This window comes from Ammodytes marinus (genome assembly GCF_949987685.1).
Source record: "Ammodytes marinus genome assembly, chromosome: 19".
In the NCBI taxonomy this organism is placed as follows: domain Eukaryota; kingdom Metazoa; phylum Chordata; class Actinopteri; order Uranoscopiformes; family Ammodytidae; genus Ammodytes; species Ammodytes marinus.
This window is the reverse complement of record NC_137223.1, coordinates 5818007-5838635: the sequence shown is the minus strand read 5'-3', so window position 1 is coordinate 5838635 and position 20629 is coordinate 5818007. Positions and strand designations below refer to the sequence as shown.

The window sequence follows — 20629 nt, the reverse complement described above, 5'->3', positions numbered from 1 at the left end:
ATGGAGCGATGTGTGTGTGTGTGTGTGTATAAAACCATCCGGTACGTGGTCTGATGACGGGCCGTTATATTAATAATAAACAGCGTGCTGCACAAATATGAGACTGTCCACCGCGACCTATTACGTCAAGGCTACATTTTAAAAAAAACAATAGCTTAAGGATTCTCGTTGCTCTAATGTGGAAGTGGAATATATGATGCAAATTTGGCCAGATGAAAATATTCACAAACAGTCGTATAGCCTACAAGACTACGCTCCAAATCCTAAACGCGCACGGTGACGTAGGCAAGGTGCAAACGTGCCCAGGCCACGAGCAGTGTGAGCACGGGCCAGTGGGGAGAGTGGGGAGGGGGGGGGGGGAATCGTGCTGAATCTTCCTGCAGCACGGAACAGGCAAACAGCCCTAGTGTGAGTGGGCCCTGAAGTGGTTCACCTCCTGCTCCTTCCTGCAACTCTCCTCCAAAGCCTCAAACTCCTCAGTATCCCTCTTCTCCTCCAGCTCCAGGGACAGGGCACTGTTCTCCTTCTGCAGACTGCTGGTCTGCTCCATCCACATGCCCAGCTCCTTCTTCAGGTAATCTCGCTCAGCAGACACCAGCTCCTGGACACACACAAGTTCATCCATGTTCAGCAGCGGTAAGCAAGGCTGGCCTAGGGATGGGTATTTTTAGGATTGTGTTGATAATGCTTACACTTACAACACATATAAGAAATTACATGAAGATTATTTAGGGGCTTTAAACTCAGATGAAGTTTGAATTGGCTTTCTCAGGCATAGTTTGGAATAGTCCTAAATTTAGCCTGGTCTTACCGATTGATTTCCTGGGTGAGTGATAGTTTCCCCACAAGTACATGAGTCTAGATAAAGATGTGTTCCTGGTATATTTCATACCTAGTCTGGGAAACGGACTGATGTGTTGTGAGATGAATCAACACACAGCAGATGTGCTGAAGGAAACATTACCTTCTCCGAAGCCAAACTTTCACACAGCTGGAGGGTCTCTGCAAAGGCTCTACTCATCTAGAAAACATAGTATGAATATTAGTGCTTAAACAAGCAACACAACCAAGCCAGATCATAAACTAATAAAAGTATCCAAAATGTGCCTTGTCTCAATTGTAACAGATTATTTGTGAGGTTCTACAGCAAAGCGCACCTGTTTATCAGCTCCACCCTGAGTGTTGTGGCTCTGCTCTTCCAGCTGCCTCTCCAGGTCTGCCACTCTGAGCTCCAACACGTGCGTCTTGTCCTGGGCCTCCTGTTTGTGCTGTTCCTCTGTCTGCAGCTGAGTGGCCCTCTGCTGGGTGCTCTCCATCTCCTCCACAGCCTGGTGCCTCTGCGTCAGCTGCTCCTCTAGCTCCGTCAGCCTCTCCTCCAGTCTTTCTACTTTGGTCAGAGCGTCCTCTTTCTGTTGACTCTCCACTTCCAGCTGATGCTCCAGGTTGGACACTTTCCCAGAAAGCTCACTCACCCTGCCCATTTCATCCAGCGGCCCGTCAGGAATCCCCCACGAAGAGTCAAAGTCCTCGTCCTCTGTTTAAATATGACATGAATGCATTTAACACATCAGGATTTGCGGTGTGCATGCATTTTTTTTCAATTAGGGCCCGACCGTTATGGATTTTTTGGGGGCTGATAAATTATATGATATATTGGCCGGTAAATAAATAAATAATATATATACACACACACACACACACAGAGTATATTAAAATAAACAACAGGTGTGACAAAGATATGAATGAAGTCAGAAAATTACTGTTTAAGAATACTTTTACTGTCAAATATTGGCACAGGAACTTTTCTTCAATGTAAAATGCTTTGGCTACAATAATATAAAGTTTAACAAATATGTCTGAAATTATGTGGGCCATTTTGAAACTTTTTCTTACTGCAAGACATGTCTACATGAATATAGCTTCAGACCTGCCAACCTTGGGATTTTTTTTTTTTTTTTTTTTTTGAGTACCACAATACCAAAACGTGGCTGCATCGACAGTTGACCAGATTGCTCACATTAAAACAAGGGACATTTTCAGTTTTATATTCAATGTTATTGACAATAAAAGAAAAAAAGTGGGGACAATTTTGTTTGTGTATTTTTTGACCATTGTAACTGTTGTGCTGTAATAAAATGATGTGCAGACACTGATAAAATAGGGTAATAACTAATTACCCAATTGTAGCAACAACAACCCCAATAAACAAGCAATATACAAAGTAAAGTCACTGGCACAACACATTATTTGAATGCACGTCTCGGATGCCCTCTAAAAATGAATTCACATTTTCTTTTCTCTATCATTCTGAACCATTTAGTAATAATAAACCAAACTCAGAAAGGCCTTTTCTTGTCATCTTTTGCCATATATCTTGTAAAATGGTCACAAACAGTCAGGATATAACTATTTATTAGCAGACCTGCAAACTCATAGGAGGTGAAAAAGGTGACAAACACCCGTCCCTTCTAGGGGGGTCGGGTGTTTTTCGCTGTCCAAACGATTGGCTATTGTTACCAACCAGAGTTCTCCACTATTGCCTCCAATGTCCAGCTGGGTGAAAATAATAGCCAGCTGAGATCCTGACCCTCCTAGGGGGGTCCGGGGGTATGCCCCCCCGGGAGATTTTTTTTAAACTTTTTAAAGTGAAATGCATGAATCTGGTGCACTTTGAGAGGGAAATTAAGAGGCTAAATCTGAGGAATTTTGTGTGAACCAATAATTTGGAGACACTGGGTCGGATGAATTAGAAGCTTCTTGGATTTTACATTAAAATGTTCATTTAAAATAAAATATTATGCAGGGTCCTCTGGGTTGGGCTTGGTGCTCTTTTTCTTTTATGGGACATATTTCTCTGTAATATAGCCTAATGAATACATTTAAATGCAGTGAGAGGAATGAAGCAGAAGAACTCTGTTGTCCAGCTATCTTTTTTTCCACAGACGAGGCTGAAATAGGTTATACAGTGCATGGACATCTGAGCCCCATTTCCAAATGTTTTTAAATAAACTCAATACACACTGGACGTGAACGTGACGTGATCAGTTAAACTTGGATTACCTCCCAGATGAACTGATTAAATTATTGGGCTATTAACTAGGCTATCTAGATCAAAACATTGTATTCATTTTTTTGTATGATATAATAATATGATGTTAATATCAAACACACAAACTAAAAAATAAAAATAAAAATAAATTGGGGGTCGGCTCTGATTGTGAGCGCACTGCTGACACTTCATTTCTGCAATGTGCGCTCATTAAACTGTCAGCTTCACTTAAGAGTCCTGTGTGGGTCAACAGCGCAGTGCAAACTATGCAGCATAAAGTTATAACATTCGTCTACGACCGTGATGTTAAATCACCTTCACACAAAGTCTCCGCCCCAGCAAAGCAGCGAGTCGATCGCTGTGACGGTGAAAATCACCGGGACCCGGGAGACCCAGTGAGCGAGTGAGACGCCGCTCAGAAAAAACTCTGTGGTTTGATGGATGAAATCAGTCGGGGATATCCTGCCCGTTAACTTTGTCTACGGGAACGGCTTCCGCGATCTTTTTCTATGTCTCGAGTCTAACAGAGAGCCATGTCGGCAAACTGACAGCGTGACTAAATAAAGGGATTGTACAGTGAGCTGCGTCCCTCCGTATAGTTTCTGTTTCAGTAGGCTGTTACATTAACCTCTGAAGCATTGACAGTGTTTAATCAAAGCCTCTAATTTTTTATTATCAAAAGGGCTTTGATTGAGACTTTTAGCGAATTCTAAAGTCTGAACACACAGCGGCAGCAGTGATGCTTTACTGTGCCCGATCTTTTAACGCTGATTGGACAATACTCATGACGTCTACCAAATATGTTTTATTGCCAAGATTACGATATTCCCTTGTCTCACACTACGGTAACTCGCCCACACAGTCCAGTCTGGGAAGCGCTGGCTGACTTCTCTGGCAGCTGCCGCTACCCCCCCCCCCCCCCCTCCCAAAAACAAAAACTCTTCCGATCTATACGATTCACGTGGGTCATATATTTTGATTCTAAACGGCGATTTTCGCCGAAAAGCGACGAGTTTGCAGGTATGATTAGTTAAATCAAAACAAGTTCCCTGCACTTTATCACTAGAAATAAAAGTGTTAACATTGGCATCTATCAGCAATGATGATTATTCTCAGATAGGCCACATATTATGAATGCGCTCCTCCTTACCTTCACCCAGCTCACTCAGATAGGAGCGCTCTGCTTTCCTTTTGCGAGTGACAGATTCTGCATAGCTGAGGTCAGAGGAGCCATCAGCAGAGGGGGCTTCCAGTCTGAGCATCTTTCCTCCCCACGTAACCCTGCGCTTTGGAATCTTTAAAACCAGAACAGTCATTACAACTAATGATAAAGAACAGAAGGCTATATTAAGGCTTTCAACACTTTCAAAATAAAAAAATCTAGTTTTTCAGTGACCCAAAAGCATTCAATATACTGTATATGTGAAATGAAAAAAATATGCTTATGATTTCCTACATTGATCCAACTGTAAAATCGAAGGGTGTTCATTTAATGTGTATTGGCAACCCCCTTAAAAAAAGTTTTAAGTAATTGAAAAAAACTTAACTAGGCAGTGCTTTATTGATGATCCACAAGTCAATAAGTAGAGAAATCCTGCATTTTTTCAAGCAGGGTTTCCCGCAGCGCTTTATGGCTAAGGCGGCCGCCTTAACAACAGCTCCCCGCCTCGACTACAGACCCGACGTTTAGCCTCATCATCTTTGTGCTGTACAATTTATCTACTAGCAAGCGCGATGTGTGCTTGTGCATGGACATAACCTCTCAAATGGCTGCAATTTGCGGTAAATAAATGTGTGCCTGTGTCTCCAAGTGTTTAAATCCTCTGATCAGACCATCAGCTGCTGTGTCTGTCTGTGCATGTGGACTATACGGCATGCAGGCGGGAGAGTTAACAAGCAGATGCTGGATTGGTGACAAAAATAAACGCAGCGCTGCTCCATGGAGATATTTAAGTTTCAGGTACAGAGACGGAAAGAAGTGCTGTGCAAAACTGAGACAATCTGAGACTCTACATCACCACGGCAACACAACTTATCTGTAGATCAGCTGAGACAGCATGATGAATGCATGTGTGAAAGCCCAGGATAGTTTCAGTAAGTTTACACAAGTGCCACACTGTTACTGTCTTTGACCTTTGGAGAAATGCATTTATTTATTTTCAAGGGAAAAAACAGTATTAATTACTTAAACTGTTAAGTTATTTTGAAAACAGCATGCTACTGTAAACAACCACCACCTTAACTAACATGTCCGGCGGGAAACACTCTCCAGTAATGTTTTCAGATATGAAGTACATTTCAAACCTTGAAAACACAAGATGTAAAAATCGAACATTTTTCAAAACGTTCCCGTCTCTCTATGAAGCCTGTATTCTCACTCCTATTCCAGCTCTATTTGGTGCGTGAGGTTTACCTTTGGAGCCATGATGACGTTGGAGCTGGTGACCATCAGCTTGGTGAGGTTTCTGATGCGGTCCTGTTGTTCTCTCTGGAGCTGGTCCTTCTCCTGAAGCATCTGGGAGAGAAACTGCTTCTCTGTGTCCGTGGTCTGAGTGGCTGAGGAAACCTGTTGGGGACGGGGTTATACACAGGTCAGTATTATACATGAGTCATGGGGGGAGACAGGGCCACAGACTGAAGGGCCACAGGGAAGCAGACTGAAGGGTAAAGAGAGCCCTGAACACTTGCCTCTTGAAGCCGGCGCTTGAGGTCAACGATCTCATTGCGATACCTTTTGAGCAGAGCCCCGTCGTCAGAACACTCCGTCACATGAGGGTCGTTCTTCATTTTCTTTGCGGTGCTGGCAAACTAAGGGAAATACATATGTTAAAACCTGGTCTAAAATCAGGCATGCAAACTCATAAGCCATGAAAAAGGTGACATGTCCGAAAACAGACCCCTGTAGTGGGGGACTGGGGGCATCCCCCCCCCCCCCCCCCTCAGAAGATTTTTTTTTGTGATTTGAACATGTAAGAGAAGCAATTTGGTAGGGCTGCCCAATAATGGCGGTAATGCGTCACGTCAAACGCCATAGAAGAAGAGTGTTTTTTTTTTGTTTTTTTTAACCTTTATTTATACAGGTAAATCCCATTGAGACCGGAGACTCTTTTGCAAGGGAGACCTGTTTTCCTTTCCCACGTTACCATTCACACACACATTCATACATCGATAGCAGGCTAACTATCGACATTCACACGAGGCAAGGTGGGTGAAGTGTATTGCCCAAGGACACAACAACCATGACACAGGTGGCAGGGCAGGGATCGAACCTCCAACCCTTTGATCATCGGCCGACCCGCTCTACCAACTGAGCCACAGTCGCCCCAATTTGCAATTTGCCCAATGGCAAAATAAAAAACCAAAGCAGATGTATACGTTTGCGTTGTGCAAATTGCGCACCATATATGGCTATTAATTCTGCTCTGCTATGTGCTGTAGTAAAGATAGGTCGCCTTGGAAACAATAATGCCCCTGTAGACCGCGAGCAACTCGTCTTTTTTACTTGCGCGAATCGCCATTCTCTGCAGCCGTCACCAGCTCTGTGTTGTTTCTCTCTCAACGGCTCGCCGAGGCTCGGGCACGCTCCTGGCACGCTCGCGCTTCAGCTGCGCTCCAACTCCCCGGTTCTGATTTTTTTTATATATCAAACCTGGAGGTTGTTTATTTTAAGCTCTGTTTTCGGTGGTCTTAAAGTCTGTTTTCGGGTTGACGGTTGGTCAAATATCTCACGCCAATGCACTTTTCCGATTGACAAATAGTATCACAAATAGTCGAATCTCTGGTTTGAACAGGCAGATCCGATTCGACAGAGAAAATTCCGAGTCGGGGACAGCCCTACAATTTGGTGTATTCTGATAAAGAGAGTTAAGGACAAAAAACTTTTATTTTTATCAGATGAATAGTAAAATGAGCAAAACAACTTCCCTTACAATAAACTAGGGCTGGGCGGTATGACGGTATCATACCGTGGACGGTATAAAAGTGTCTACCGGGAAAGATTTGGCCATGCGGAGAAAAAAAGTTCATGTGGCGGGAGGCAGCTGTCCCTCCGAGTCCCTACAGTTACACTACAGTTATACCGCCACGCCACACGGAGGCTCTGCAGCAGAGTTCTGGGCTGCAATACAGCTTCTCTACCCTCAACAGAAGAAGCCTCATCTGTTGCTATAGCTGTTTAGCACCGTCACTTGACATTTTACAAACAAACTCCGTGTCACGGTGGCAGAGCAGCTGGTTTTAACGGTCGACTATGTTAACGGGCAAAGGAAACTTGCTGCTGTGTGCAGCGCTTCAGCGTGCTGTTGCCGTGACGCAGAGTTGGCTTGTTTTAAGCAGCTAAAGATGTCATTGTTAGCTAGCTGGCTAACAATGACATCTCCAGCAAGGCTGGTTTTATGTAACTTTAAAACATGTCAAACTTGAAAATATTATTTGTGTTGAAAATGGAGTGAAAGTATTACCAGACATTTGCTCACTTGTTAATTTTGACAGCTTTTTCAAATGAAGATGAGCAAATACTGCAGGAAAATTCAATTCTTTCATTATTTTGATATAGGTTTCTATCAATTGGAAAATTTAGGCTACATATTTTGTTGATGCTGTCATTTTTATTTTGCGCTGACTGACTAAAGCCAGACTGGTGTGGTATTTTGCACCAGTTTCTCTTTAGGATGGAAGTTCCAAGCAAAAGATGAAAATAATCTAATATGATTAAAGTACAGTACAGTTATTTTAATCCATTGAAATTAAAAGGAAAAATACTATACCGTGATATATATCCATACCGTGATATACTGTAAAGTTACCTATACCGTGATTTGGTCCATACTGCCCAGCCCTACAATAAATTATTTATATTGTGGCAAACAGGATTTGCATTATCTTTGCTACACAACCATTAATCAAACACATAAAAATACACTCTGTAGTCACCCATAGTTTCTCTTGTGTTCACACACACCTCTCGATCGTGTGCTGGAACATAACGGTGCAAAATATGACGATAGTGGAGGAAACAGGTGAGTTTGTTGTTTCGGCTCTGATCTGCTATAATGACTACATTCACCTCAGGTGTGTCGGCCAGAACACCATGCACAATACAAAACCGTGAAAACAGCAATAGACAAAAGCACATTATTAATTTGAGGTGACACGTTAATCTGCAGTGACAATCCACAAATCCCGGTCGTTAATCAGCACACGCATAAATCAGTGCAAACAGCCGTAAAACAACGGTTGGCAAAATCCGTGAATATGGGCAGAGATATGTGTCAGTAGAACTTGAATTCGAATTGATCGACTTGAATATGAATTGATCAACCTGCATTTGAATTATTGATACTTGAGATTATTGAAAACTTGAATTTAGAACTTTTATTTGAATGTGTCATTTTGAATATTAACTGATTCAGATTCAAGTATAATTAATTCAAATTCAAATGGGTTAATTCATATTCAAGTGTATAAATTCAAATTCAAGTAGAGAAAATTCAGATTCAAATATAATTAATTCAAATGGATTAATTCATATTCAAGTGTATAAATTCGAATTCAAGTATCAATAATTCAAAAGCAGGTTGATCAATTCATATTCGAGTCGATCAAATCGAATTCAAGTTCTACTGACACATATCTCTGCCCATACGTGAATTTATTTATAAAAGTGATTCACATTAACTTAGCAGGCCCATTAACACTGTAAAATAATAATGCCTCGTTTCCACCGAGTAGAGCGGGTCGGATCGGAGCGGTTCGGTCCGGGTAGTTTGGCTTTTCATTTGCCAAAAGTTGGGTAGGCTACGGTTTAAGCGCACCTAACCGCTCTGAGCCGCTCCTAATCTCAGTACTCCTCCGTAGGGGTACTAGCCGCCTACACACTGCCGTCATTTGATTGGTCGAAAGAATCATTTCCGCCATGTGTAGTCATCTCGGCAAGAGTGAAGATAGTCTTGTGTTTTGGCGAAAATGTGAGCACAGCTATGTTTATTGTGTGGTGTTTTTCCTCGTCAATAAATTAATCAGTTGGTTACACTGTGTCCCATAGTCACGTAGCTGCCGCAGCCAGCACTGTTCGCTCACCGTCTCTATGAGTTGCGCCGAGCCGTCTTTGTGTGTTTACGCCATAGATAGTAGTAAATACACGCTCACAACAACACGGGGGGAATAAATAAAGAAGCGGCTGGTTTGAATAATTTCCGCCGTGTGTAGTCACCTCGGCTAGAGTGAAGAGAGTTTTGGCGAAAATGTGAGCGCGGCACTGTTTATTGTGTGGTGTTTATCCTCGTCATTAAATGAATCAGTTGGCTACACTGTGTCCCACTGCTACGATGTCACGTAGCTGCCGCAGCCAGCGCTGTTCGCTCACTGTCTATCAGTTGCACCGAGCCGTCTCTGTGCTCACAACAACACGGGGGGAATAAATAAAGAAGCGGCTGGTTTGACCAAGCAAAAACAAGAGACCGCTGGCTTGACCACAGTTGTTCCACAGTTCCATAGTTTGACCCACATTCTGGCGGCGGCTATCGCAGTCCAGCCTAAACCCCGCCCTACCAGTAAGGGTAGGGTCAGCGGTGGAAACAACACCGTGGTCAGAAATGTAAAGCGCTTTGGGGCTGAGAAAATCGGCTAAAAAGCGCTATATAAGTCCAGTCCATTTACCATTTACCGAGATTATTAAAAGTGAGCTGTCCCGCTCTGAGCCGCTCCGACCTGCTCTACTCGGTGGAAACGAGGCATAATACTGCGGCTACTTGCACGCTCCGATAACTGACAGGAAAAAAAAGTCAACTTCCCTGCAGACTGAGGTCACCGCCCCTAAATGACAAATACTGGATCTGATTGGCCAAATGACTGTCAAAACTCATATGATAGGAGTTACCATCCGTCAATCATAGTTAGTCACTGTGGTCACTCCACTTTCTTAATGGGTCCATGACACACACACACACACACGCACGCCAGGAAGTAAACAAAACAAAGTAATTTTTTTTTAAACACGTTACACAATATTAATTAATCTCCAAAATAACACATTCATTTTGACAGCCCTACTATTATTACTATATAAATTTGGAATTTTGCATATTGCACCAACCTGCAGAGTGCTGAGTGTCTCATCCAGAGCCACAGGAGTAATGGTACAGATGATGACTGTTTTAGCGTTCCCACCCAAAGAGTTCTGGAGGATGCGGGTTAGCTTACTATCTCTGTAGTTGGTGAAACCTCTGTAGAGAGACAAAACACACACGTACAGACAGGCTGTCGGTAACTAACTTTTGTTGCAAAGAAGAAAAATTAAAAACACCAACTTCTGAATTGAGCCTCAAATACATACACAACGAAAAAGTAGGTGTGTGTCTGTGTGTGCGTGCGTGCGTATATTTCCCTCTCTCTCTCTCAGGGTTCAATGCTTCGGTCAGGCAAGTGGGTCTGAATTCTACTTGCCCAAAGTACATTTTTACTGGCCCCTATACAAATTTTATTTTTTTGTAATGGTTATCAAATAATTGCTATATTTTCTCATTATTTACATAGATGAACGATAGAGCGTAATGTGTGTAGTTCTCTTTTTCTCTGACTGAGTGTGTGCACACCTGTGTTGTGCCAAGTTCTGTGTGTGGGTCGGTGGTGGAACCCTCCCCCCCCCCCTCCCCTGCACAAAACGGAGAGCTGCAATGCCCACTACTTGCATGTAAGCCGTAGATAAATTACTTGTTTTTATATGACGCTATAAAAAAATATTATAATTTTCTCTTTTCAAGAATTTCAGCGGGTTGACACACAATTTCGATGTATGTCAACACGACGTGGAGAAGCCATTTGGAAGGGGTGTTTACTCACTTCTGACTTTCATCAGTCAGTTTCTTGATCACTTGGCCAAGAGTGAACAGGCTGCGATTGATATTGCACCCTTCTTTGAAACGTGTGCCTAGGATATCAGAGGAGATGTGTCAACTTGGTATGCACTCAGTAAACATTAATATTTTATATCAGGCCTGGGTTGTATTTCATGATCAATAAGCTAAAACAGTCCAGGGATTTAACACCACCTCACCTTCTGCTCCTGTTTGACTGGCCCGCTCAGATCCAGCCAGGTCAACTAAATTCTAGAAGACGAAGAAAAATGGCTAGTGAGCAAATCATTCTTACAACCCAAACAATGTGTCTAGAGGCAAAAGATAGAGTGCAAAGTTAAAGGTGGAGGCAGCGATAATGGAGAATGCTTGTTGTGAGGGAGAGGGGTGGGGGTTGTGTGTGTATTGTATGTGTTTACTTATTCTGTTTTTTTTGTCCGTATGTAAAAAAAACAGTAAAACCACAAATAAAAGTTTCGAAAATGCTTGTTGTAAACATTTGTTTTTGTCTAGCTTACCAAGTGAGACACAATAATGGCCCCATCAGCGTTTTCTCCTGACGCTGGTTCGCTGCGCTCTCGGCTTTCCAGGATCTTAGGAAAAAACTCAAATCACGAACAATGCAGACTTCACAGAATACTACAGAAAAAAGGTGTATGTTGTGGTGTTGCTTACCATTCGGAAAATGGTGTGCGAGCGGCTACTGCGCTGGTTCATCTTTGTCTTTCCATAGTGACGGTTTTCTACAGAGGAAGATGGTGAGGGAAAGACATTGGTTATACAGTTTAGTACAGAGAGGACTGTCATGCTCAGTCATAACTTCAGATCTTACTTTCTCCTTTGCGAATCCAGGCCAAGGCTTGTGCAGGAGACGTGACCATCTCCTCAGTCAAGTCCGACACGAATATGGTTTTCTGTACAAGGAAAGGCCAAGAAATAATTTAATAGGAAGTCAACTTTTTATTGTTTTAAGGTTTTTTAGATTCAGTGTGACTACTCTTTGAAGTATGTTAACTTACATTGATTGTCTCTCTGACTTCCAATGGTTTTCTCTTCCAGTTGTCCACCAACAGATCAGTCACTGTCTCGTTGTAGATTTCCATGTAAGAAACCCTGAGAAGGAACTCCTTCTTTGGGCACTTTGAGGCAAAAGAGAAGTCATTGGTTAGAATAAACATTCATGTTCACATGAAAAATGACTGAAATAATGAGAAATGAAAAGTGTTGGTGGAAAAACAGGTGAAATGGAGAAGATTGAGAAAGAAAAAAAAAGATCTGCACTGGGTCATTTTGATTGTGTTGCCCTTTTTCTCTTTTGCATGCTAGCTGCTAGGGCTGTCGCGGTGAAGGAATACCCCCTGCAGTGAATCAGGGTGGCTCAACAATGCGGTATGCTATATAATTGCTCCACCCCTTTTTTAGGCATAATTATATAATTATTTAGACAATTTGTTTGTAAATGGTAAAAAACATTTATTAAATATGGAACACAACACACAAGGCGGCAATGGTGCGCAATATGTACAGACAGAATACATAGTATTTCTGCTTCATCAAAATAAAACTTAAGCAGACGCTATATATAAATTGTCATTTGTTGGAGAGAAAAAAAGAAGCAGATTGTTCAGGCTTAATCTTTAAAATCGCATATAATGATACATGAAATTAAAAAGTACCCATATATTTTTTACGAAAATAAAATATATATTTAATAACAAAATAAAATAACATGCGCTGGATAAATACATTCTGTAACACATACAGTGGAGGAAATAAGTATTTGATCCCCCACTGATTTTGTAAGTTTGCCCACTTACAATGAAATGAGCGGTCTATAACTTTAATGCTAGGTTTATTTTAACAGTCAAAGACAGAATATCAAAAAGAAAATCCAGAAAATCACATAAAAAAAAGATATAAATTATTTTGCATTTCATTGAGGGAAATAAGTATTTGATCCCCTACCAACAATAAAGGATGCTGGCTCCCACAGAACAGTCCTTTAACTTTAAGAAAGTTCTCCTGATCTCAACTCGTTACCTGTATAAAAGACACCTGTCGTTAACTCTATAAAAGACACCTGTCCACAGAATAAATCAGACTACAACCTCTCAATCATGGGCAAGACCAAAGAGCTGTCTAAGGACATCAAGGACAAGATTGTAGACCTGCACAAGGCCGGAATGGGCTACAAGACCATTGGTGAGAAGCTGGGTAAGAAGGAGACAACTGTTGGTGCGATTATTAGAAAATGGAAGAAGCACAAAATGACCATCAATCTCCTTCGGTCTGGGGCTCCAGGCAAGATCTCACCTCGTGGGGTCTCAATGATAATGAGAACGGTGAGGGATCAGCCCAGAACTACAAGGCAGGAGCTTGTTAATGATCTCAAGGCAGCTGGGACCACAGTCACCAAGAAAACCATTGGTAACACACTGCGCCGTAATGGATTAAGATCCTGCAACGCCCGTAAGGTCCCCCTGCTCAAGAAGGCACATCTGAAGTTTGCCAATGAACACCTGAACGACTCAGAGAATGCTTGGGAGAAGGTGATGTGGTCAGATGAAACAAAGATTGAGCTATTTGGTATTAATTAGTGGTGGGCCGATAACGGCGTTAACGCCAGACTCTTATCGGGCGATAAAAAAAATATCGCCGTTAATCTCTTAATTCCACCTCCTGTTCGGCTCAGGGGAGATGCTGTTCGCCGTCGGGGTGAACCCCCTTCCGAAAGCTATAGTGTGAGCGGCCACAGCTTGTATTTTGGTCATATCTAACACTGGACTGCAGGCCTATATAAAAGTGTTGTACCTTTGCTTTCTTTGGGTTAAAAAAAACTCCATCAACTCAGTATCCGTCTAGTCCAAAAAAACTCTGTCAGCTGCTGCTGCAGACGGTGTGCAGACGTGCTCGGAGAATCGGCATCGGCGCATCAACAGTCATTCAATGCAGCGGCAGTAATCATACAACCGAACGGTGTAGAAAGTCCCGTCAGTTAAAAATAGTGATCCAGATTTTAAATCCATGTTAAAATCGGAAGGATATAAAGCTAGTTAGCTTAAAAAAAGTAGCAAACATGTCAACTGTGATGTGTTCAGGCCGGCTCAGTAATATGATTGATGTGTTCAAATGCAACACAAAAAAAAAGAAATTTGAGATTTTGGCGAAACTTGTTTTCCCAGCAAGATAAAATAGATAGTAAAGATGGAATGGAATTATGACCTGTTTAATGTCCTGTATTGAGCTATGATCATATCAGCAATTAAAGCAATAATACAAGTTCTATTTCAACAAAATAATAGAAAATTATCAATTTTGATATCAATAAAGACTTGGATCGTTAAGGAGTCTTGAAAATGGTATCAATATCAATACAAATTAACTCTCCTGTCATCTGAGAGAAATTAAGATGATTTAATTTTTTTAACCGTTAGTATTTACCGGTTAAAAATATTATCGGTTGACTGGTTTACCATGGACATCCCTTATACTGTATAAATGTATATCATACATTGTATGTTTTTTTTTGTGTTATCCCAGTTAAGTTTATTATTAATTTTTTATCATTTAATATTACTTTTAATAGTTCCGGGACGTTGGAGCAATAACCTGGTGTTTTGACACTTCAGTGTGCACTGTGAATTTGAAGTAATGTTCAGTTTTTGAATAAAGATGCAGCATTTACAAATGTTTATTTTTTTTATCCGATTCATCGATTAATCGAAAAAATAATCAACCGATTAATCGATTATTGAAATAATCGTTAGTTGCAGCCCTAAACAATTCATCGTTACCTCTTATGGCCTACAGTTCAAAGTTCATGTTTAACTGAATAAACAGTTTGTAAACACAAGTACATCTTGTTGAACATTATTTATTTTCATCACCAATTATCATAGTAGAACAGCTTCCTCAAGCAGTTTGTGATGCATGTTGGAAACAGGAGATGAGCCCCTGGTCTGATGCGCCACCTGGCTTGAGAAACACGTTCTCAAAGACTTACTTTGAGTCATTATTTAGGGAGCACACACATATTATGAATGAATTCAAATGAGCCATTTTAATCTAGATTAATCTAGATTAATTTCAAAATTAATCTAGATTAATCTAGATTAAAAAAATTAATCTATGCCCACCTCTAGTATTAATTCAACACGCTGTGTTTGGAGGAAGAGGAATGCTGAGTACAACCCCAAGAACACCATCCCCACCGTCAAGCATGGAGGAGGAAGCATTATGCTTTGGGGGTGTTTCTGTGCTAAGGGGACAGGTCGACTTCACCGCATCGAGGGAAAGATGGATGGGGCCATGTACCATGAAATCCTGGCTGACAACCTCCTTCCCTCAGCCAGGTCACTGGATCATGGATGGGTCTTCCAGCATGACAATGACCCAAAACATACAGCAAAGGCAACAAAGGAGTGGCTCAAGAAGAAGCACATTAAGGTCATGGAGTGGCCTAGCCAGTCTCCAGACCTAAATCCCATCAAAAATCTGTGGAGGGAACTGAAGCTTGGAGTTGCCAAGCGACAGCCTCAAAACCTCAAAGATTTGGAGAGGATCTGCAAAGAGGAGTGGTCCAAAATTCCTCCTGAGATGTGTGCAAACCTGGTCATCAACTACAAGAAACGTCTGACCTCTGTACTTGCCAACAAGGGTTTCTCCACCAAGTACTAAGCAATGTTTTGATAGGGGATCAAATACTTATTTCCCTCAATGAAATGCAAAATAATTTATATCTTTTTTTTTACGTGATTTTCTGGATTTTCTTTTTGATATTCTGTCTTGCACTGTTAAAATAAACCTAGCATTACAATTATAGACTGCTCATTTCATTGTAAGTGGGCAAACTTACAAAATCAGTGGGGGATCAAATACTTATTTCCTCCACTGTATACGTGGTTATGTCCACGAAGCCTCGGCTGCAGCAGCACCATGGCAACCACCTGCACGCAGGCATAGTGTGTCCACTCCACACAGTCTGAAATAAGCCGTGGAGGAAAGACTTCCAAAACATTTAGGCATACAACAACCAGTTTAATTTAGCCTTAATACTAATTTGTTTTATATACCCCATGTTGTTTTATGGTTTGGTTTTTGAATAGAAAAAATTAGTTCCAATATTTTTGTTAATGCTGTTCAAGGGGTTGGGTGCAGGGGGGGGGGGGGGGAGGGGTCTATATTGTTATTTGCACTGAATTGCAAATTATGATATTTTAGAAGAAATACTCTGAACTACAATGGTGTAGACATCATTGTAATTCAGTGTATTTCTTCTTAAATATCATAATTAGAATGGGTGTGATAAGTAGCCTAGCATTCCCAGACCTGCCACTAGGCGCTGGCAAATTAAATTTGCTGCGCGTGTTGGTCTGGACACGCTCCGTTGAAGCTTTATCAAGAAGACCAGAAATCTGGCTATGGTTTCAATTGGTTCTATCTAATATGGGCGCGCCAGAGCCCTTTATATGGTGCTCTGGGGAGGACGTAACCGGATGACGACAGTGACGTGCATGCGACGTCGAAGCCGTGATAGTAAACATCAAAGATGGCTGCGGATATGTTGTGTGAGTTTGAGACTGCTTTGGCCTCGACCCTTAACGATTTGGAAGACGGCACTCAAATCTTTCATTAGCAAGTAAGTGGAATGTTCTGTTTTGCCGACCGACAACGGCAAACGTTTAATTTAACAGTTTAACAGCTGTTCGCTAAACGAAAGGGGCTTAGGTCACCTTGTGCATCGCTCTGATTGGTTGTAGTGCTATCCAACTGCGTGCAGTGGCATTTGAAATGCACAAGTAGGAGCCGCCCCTTGAGTTGGAAATTACTATTAATCGTGGCCAGACCCTCTATCGTTCAAGATACCTAGGAGGTTCGGGGACCACGCCACCGCTACTGAAAAAAAATCCTGGGGGAAACACTGAAGATATAACGGATGTGACAACCAACCCGTGTGACAACTAACCCCGTTCTCCCCTACAGCTCTTACATTTTTAATGGTCTGGAAAACATCTTCCACAGCCAGCGGCAAGACTCCAGGACTGCGCTTACTCCCCATCATGGTGAAAGTCTTTCCAGAGGAAGTCTGCCCATAAGCAAAGATGGTTCCTGTGGATCAAACACACCACAGATGTACAAAAACTTTTCCACAATATACACTATGGTCCAGTTTCACAGACATGGATTACGCCAATATTTCACTCACTAAAATTACTGAATAATTGTGGTAATAATCAGAATCAGAAAAAGCTTTATTTATCCCAAGAAGGGCAATTTAGTTTACAGTTCCAGTTCGCAGTAAAAAAAATATTTAAATAAATACTATAAAAAGCAATACGAGGTAGAAAATAACATAAATAGACAACAGCAGTCCAACACACAAATTCAACTCGCATTCATTTCAACTCAACCTGTCAGAACAACCACCCATCTACACTGGTGCTCTCCACCTACTCCTGACCCTTGTGATCATTCAGTAACCTGATGGCTGCAGGAATAAATGGCCGTGTCCGGACTGCCATACTACTAACGTCCTACTCATACTCATTTTGACTTCAATTTGAGTATGTGACGGTTGGGTATGCGAGTTTGGGTATGTGAGAAATTCCCGGATGAGTACTAACTTCCGGGAAGATTTTGGGTGAATCGATTGTATACTTTTCCTACTCAACCGCCCCACAATGCATTGGGTCAATTCTATTCGCCCAGGAAAATGAAATATTTTCGAGCAAGTTGCTAGGCAACAACATTGTTTGGGGTTCCGCGATCTGACAACTGTACGTGCAGTCATTCATAAACTCTTACAATAGATAAGAGATGAAGATAAATACCTAACAACATTAGAGTTACTAAGTGAAATGAGTGAAGTGAGTCTGATAGTGGAGAGAGATTAGAACAGATTGCTGTTCCACACACCGCGGCTCGTCCAGCTCAACTCACAGACAGCTGAGTGCTGATGAGCCGGACAGAGATCGTCGGAGGGATCCTCCGCCTCAAAACATAATTATAAAACAAGAGGTCTAAAACACAGATGATGAACACAGGACTGTAAAAATCTAGTTCAATATCTAACCTGTAGAGGGTGGTTATAAGCTTAACAGTGTCTAAACTGCCTGAATCTTATAAGAAGAAGAAATTCTTCATTGCTTGAGTATACTTCAACTGAAAACGTTTCGACGCAGCTCGCATACACAATCGATCTTTGAGTAGAGAGTATGCAGTATATAGATGGTGAGTATGTAGGATGTAGGACGCTAGTATGGCAGTCCGGACACGGCCAATGAGTGCGAGTACCTCACTGTTCTTGCCCTGATTGAAAGATAGCGCCGCCCGCAGGGCAATAGTGTGAATTCCTCACTGAGGACATGGTCAGGCTGACTCATAATGCATTTGGCTTTCTGGACGGCATGTTTGTTCCACAATGAACGTATGCTCTTCAGCTGGATTCCAGTGATCTTTGAACAGATCTTTACAATGTTATTTAAACTGTTCTGGTCCTTTACTGACAGACAGTTAAACCAGCATGTAAATGAAAAAGTTAAAAGACTCAATGAAAGACTGATAAAAAGTTCTCAAAATAACTTTGGAGACACTGAAAGAGTTGAGCATTCTCAACAAGTGAACTCTTTGTTGTCCCTTTTTCACAATGACCTCAGTATTTGCATGAAATTTAAGATGGTTATCAAATACTGTGCCTAGATATTTGTAGGTGTCTACAAGTTGGACTTCCTCCCCATGGATAACACTCGGTTCAGGCTCTCCCTTCACTTTCCTAACATCTATGACTAATTCCTTTGTTTTTTCTACATTCAGATCTAGGATTTTGTCATCACACCATTTAACTTTTAGCTCTTTCGGATTTTTTGATTTTGCTACTGGAATGATAGTGGACCTTTTCCATATCTGAGGCATCTGGCCTATCTTAGCACGCATATTAAAAAGTGAAGTGAATACCACACTAAGCTGGTCAGCACAGTAATGCAGCGTGCGACCACATTAGCATCAGGGCCAGCAGCTTTGCTAATATTCACTTTCCTTAACAGAGTTGTTACTAGTTCCTGGGCTATCACAATGACATTGTGAGGGACAAGAGATTCCCTCAACATAGAAATATTCTCAGAGAAATCAGATGATTCAAAACATGAGTAAAACACATTAAAAACATTTGGCAAATCAGAGACATCAACACCTTTAACAGCTGTCAGCTGCCTGGATTCACAAGAATTCTGATTTATGGATGCCATTGACTTAATTCCCTTCCAAGCAGCTCTGAGATCGCCCCCACTATACAGTTTTTCAACCTTCTCTCTATATTTCATTTTGGCCTTCCTAATCTCCTTTTTCACTTCCTTGAAATACATCGTGATATCAATCAATATTGACCAAAATAATCGTGATAATCATTTTGGCCATAATTGTGCAGCCCTAAACCTTTGTCATGGGTCCCTCACCCAAGAACAACAGCTGGCATAGTAAACACTAACACTTTTGTCCAAAGGGGGTGCAAGATTTAACAAACTAAAAGTTCCTCGTGCACCTTTAAATTAAATAAATGGACATTTCCATGACTTACCATTGTATCCTTCGACAGAGGAAACCACCAGAGGCTTAGCAATGTCCTGGTACAGCTGATCTGTGGATTCTTCTGCTGTGAAGACTCGGTCTGAGAAGGAAAGATAAGATGATTTCTAATGATATGCTACCATTCTGTACTCAAACATCTCAAAGATTTACAAAAAGCCAGTCAAAAACAAAACCATACCGAAATTAAAGTTCTTGGTGGAATTCCCATCATCAATCTGATGGATTGATTTCTGATCGGCTTCCCAGAACAGCTGGACAGGCTCCCCACTCTCTGCTGTTTCACTTTCCTCCCTGCAACAAGGAGACACATTCAAGAATGAATTTATTGTATGTTACTTATTTTATTCGTCATGCCCGGACCATTGGCCCGGACACATCGGTCAAGAGGGGCACCGAAGTGAAACTGACAGCGCTTCCAGAGGCGATTGTCGAGGTGACGTCACCTTTATAAATGTCAATATCATGATCAACACAAATGTGCTTATTCACGCCAGCTTAATCCAAAGTCGTCTTCATGAAACAATGTAAATATAATAGTATTCAAGGGGTATATATCTAAAGAGTGTTTATTTGAATCTATAACCTTGGAAACCTACAACTGGACACCAAAAATCGGTTTCTATGACCAGAGATATGAAGGTTTTTAGGTGAAAGAGAGCAAATTAGCGGGCGTTAGGAGTCGCATCCAGCTGGGCACATTAGCTTATAGTTTAATTGACAACAATCCAGCAACATGCAAAGTTCCATGCTTTTATCGCAAAGCGCACCATTTGTCACCATCTGCTGAAATAATAGATATGGCGCCACAACGTTGCCTGGGCTTACACTACACGACTTTTCACGCGATTTGACAGTCGCAGACAATCTTCTAATGTCGGACTGAAATCACAGAAGTCTTGCTGGAGCCTTTATTAACCGGTTTAACAAAGACGTTCCATTAATCAGACATTTAGCTAACGACAAACGACTGCCTAACGGAAAGAGTTAGCATAATAGCTCTTAGCCGTCGGCTCCAAACGTACCTCTCAATAAGCGGACGAATTCGAACGCAGACTTTCACAGCCGACTCCTCCGACATTTTTCTTTTGATTTTAAACTACCAAACATTTACATTAACTGGTAAACTAATGCATATTTCGCCTTC

General features: G+C 41.6%; 1 protein-coding gene across 1 annotated transcript in view; it reads right to left on the bottom strand.

Moving 5' to 3' along the window:
- cenpe (centromere protein E) overlaps positions 1 to 20629 on the bottom strand; it is a 64176-nt gene extending 43547 nt beyond the window's left edge. Inside the window, exons 1-17 of the mRNA XM_080048221.1 lie at positions 20508 to 20629; positions 19664 to 19776; positions 19475 to 19564; positions 16892 to 17010; positions 11922 to 12041; positions 11735 to 11816; positions 11578 to 11645; positions 11421 to 11495; positions 11103 to 11154; positions 10889 to 10976; positions 10143 to 10272; positions 5738 to 5857; positions 5463 to 5615; positions 4200 to 4344; positions 1158 to 1534; positions 965 to 1021; positions 434 to 601 (exon numbers count right to left, since the gene is read on the bottom strand). Of these exons, the coding sequence (XP_079904347.1) occupies positions 434 to 601; positions 965 to 1021; positions 1158 to 1534; positions 4200 to 4344; positions 5463 to 5615; positions 5738 to 5857; positions 10143 to 10272; positions 10889 to 10976; positions 11103 to 11154; positions 11421 to 11495; positions 11578 to 11645; positions 11735 to 11816; positions 11922 to 12041; positions 16892 to 17010; positions 19475 to 19564; positions 19664 to 19776; positions 20508 to 20563 (2013 nt within the window). The 5' untranslated portion in view covers positions 20564 to 20629. The remainder of the gene's footprint in view (positions 1 to 433; positions 602 to 964; positions 1022 to 1157; positions 1535 to 4199; positions 4345 to 5462; positions 5616 to 5737; positions 5858 to 10142; positions 10273 to 10888; positions 10977 to 11102; positions 11155 to 11420; positions 11496 to 11577; positions 11646 to 11734; positions 11817 to 11921; positions 12042 to 16891; positions 17011 to 19474; positions 19565 to 19663; positions 19777 to 20507) is intronic.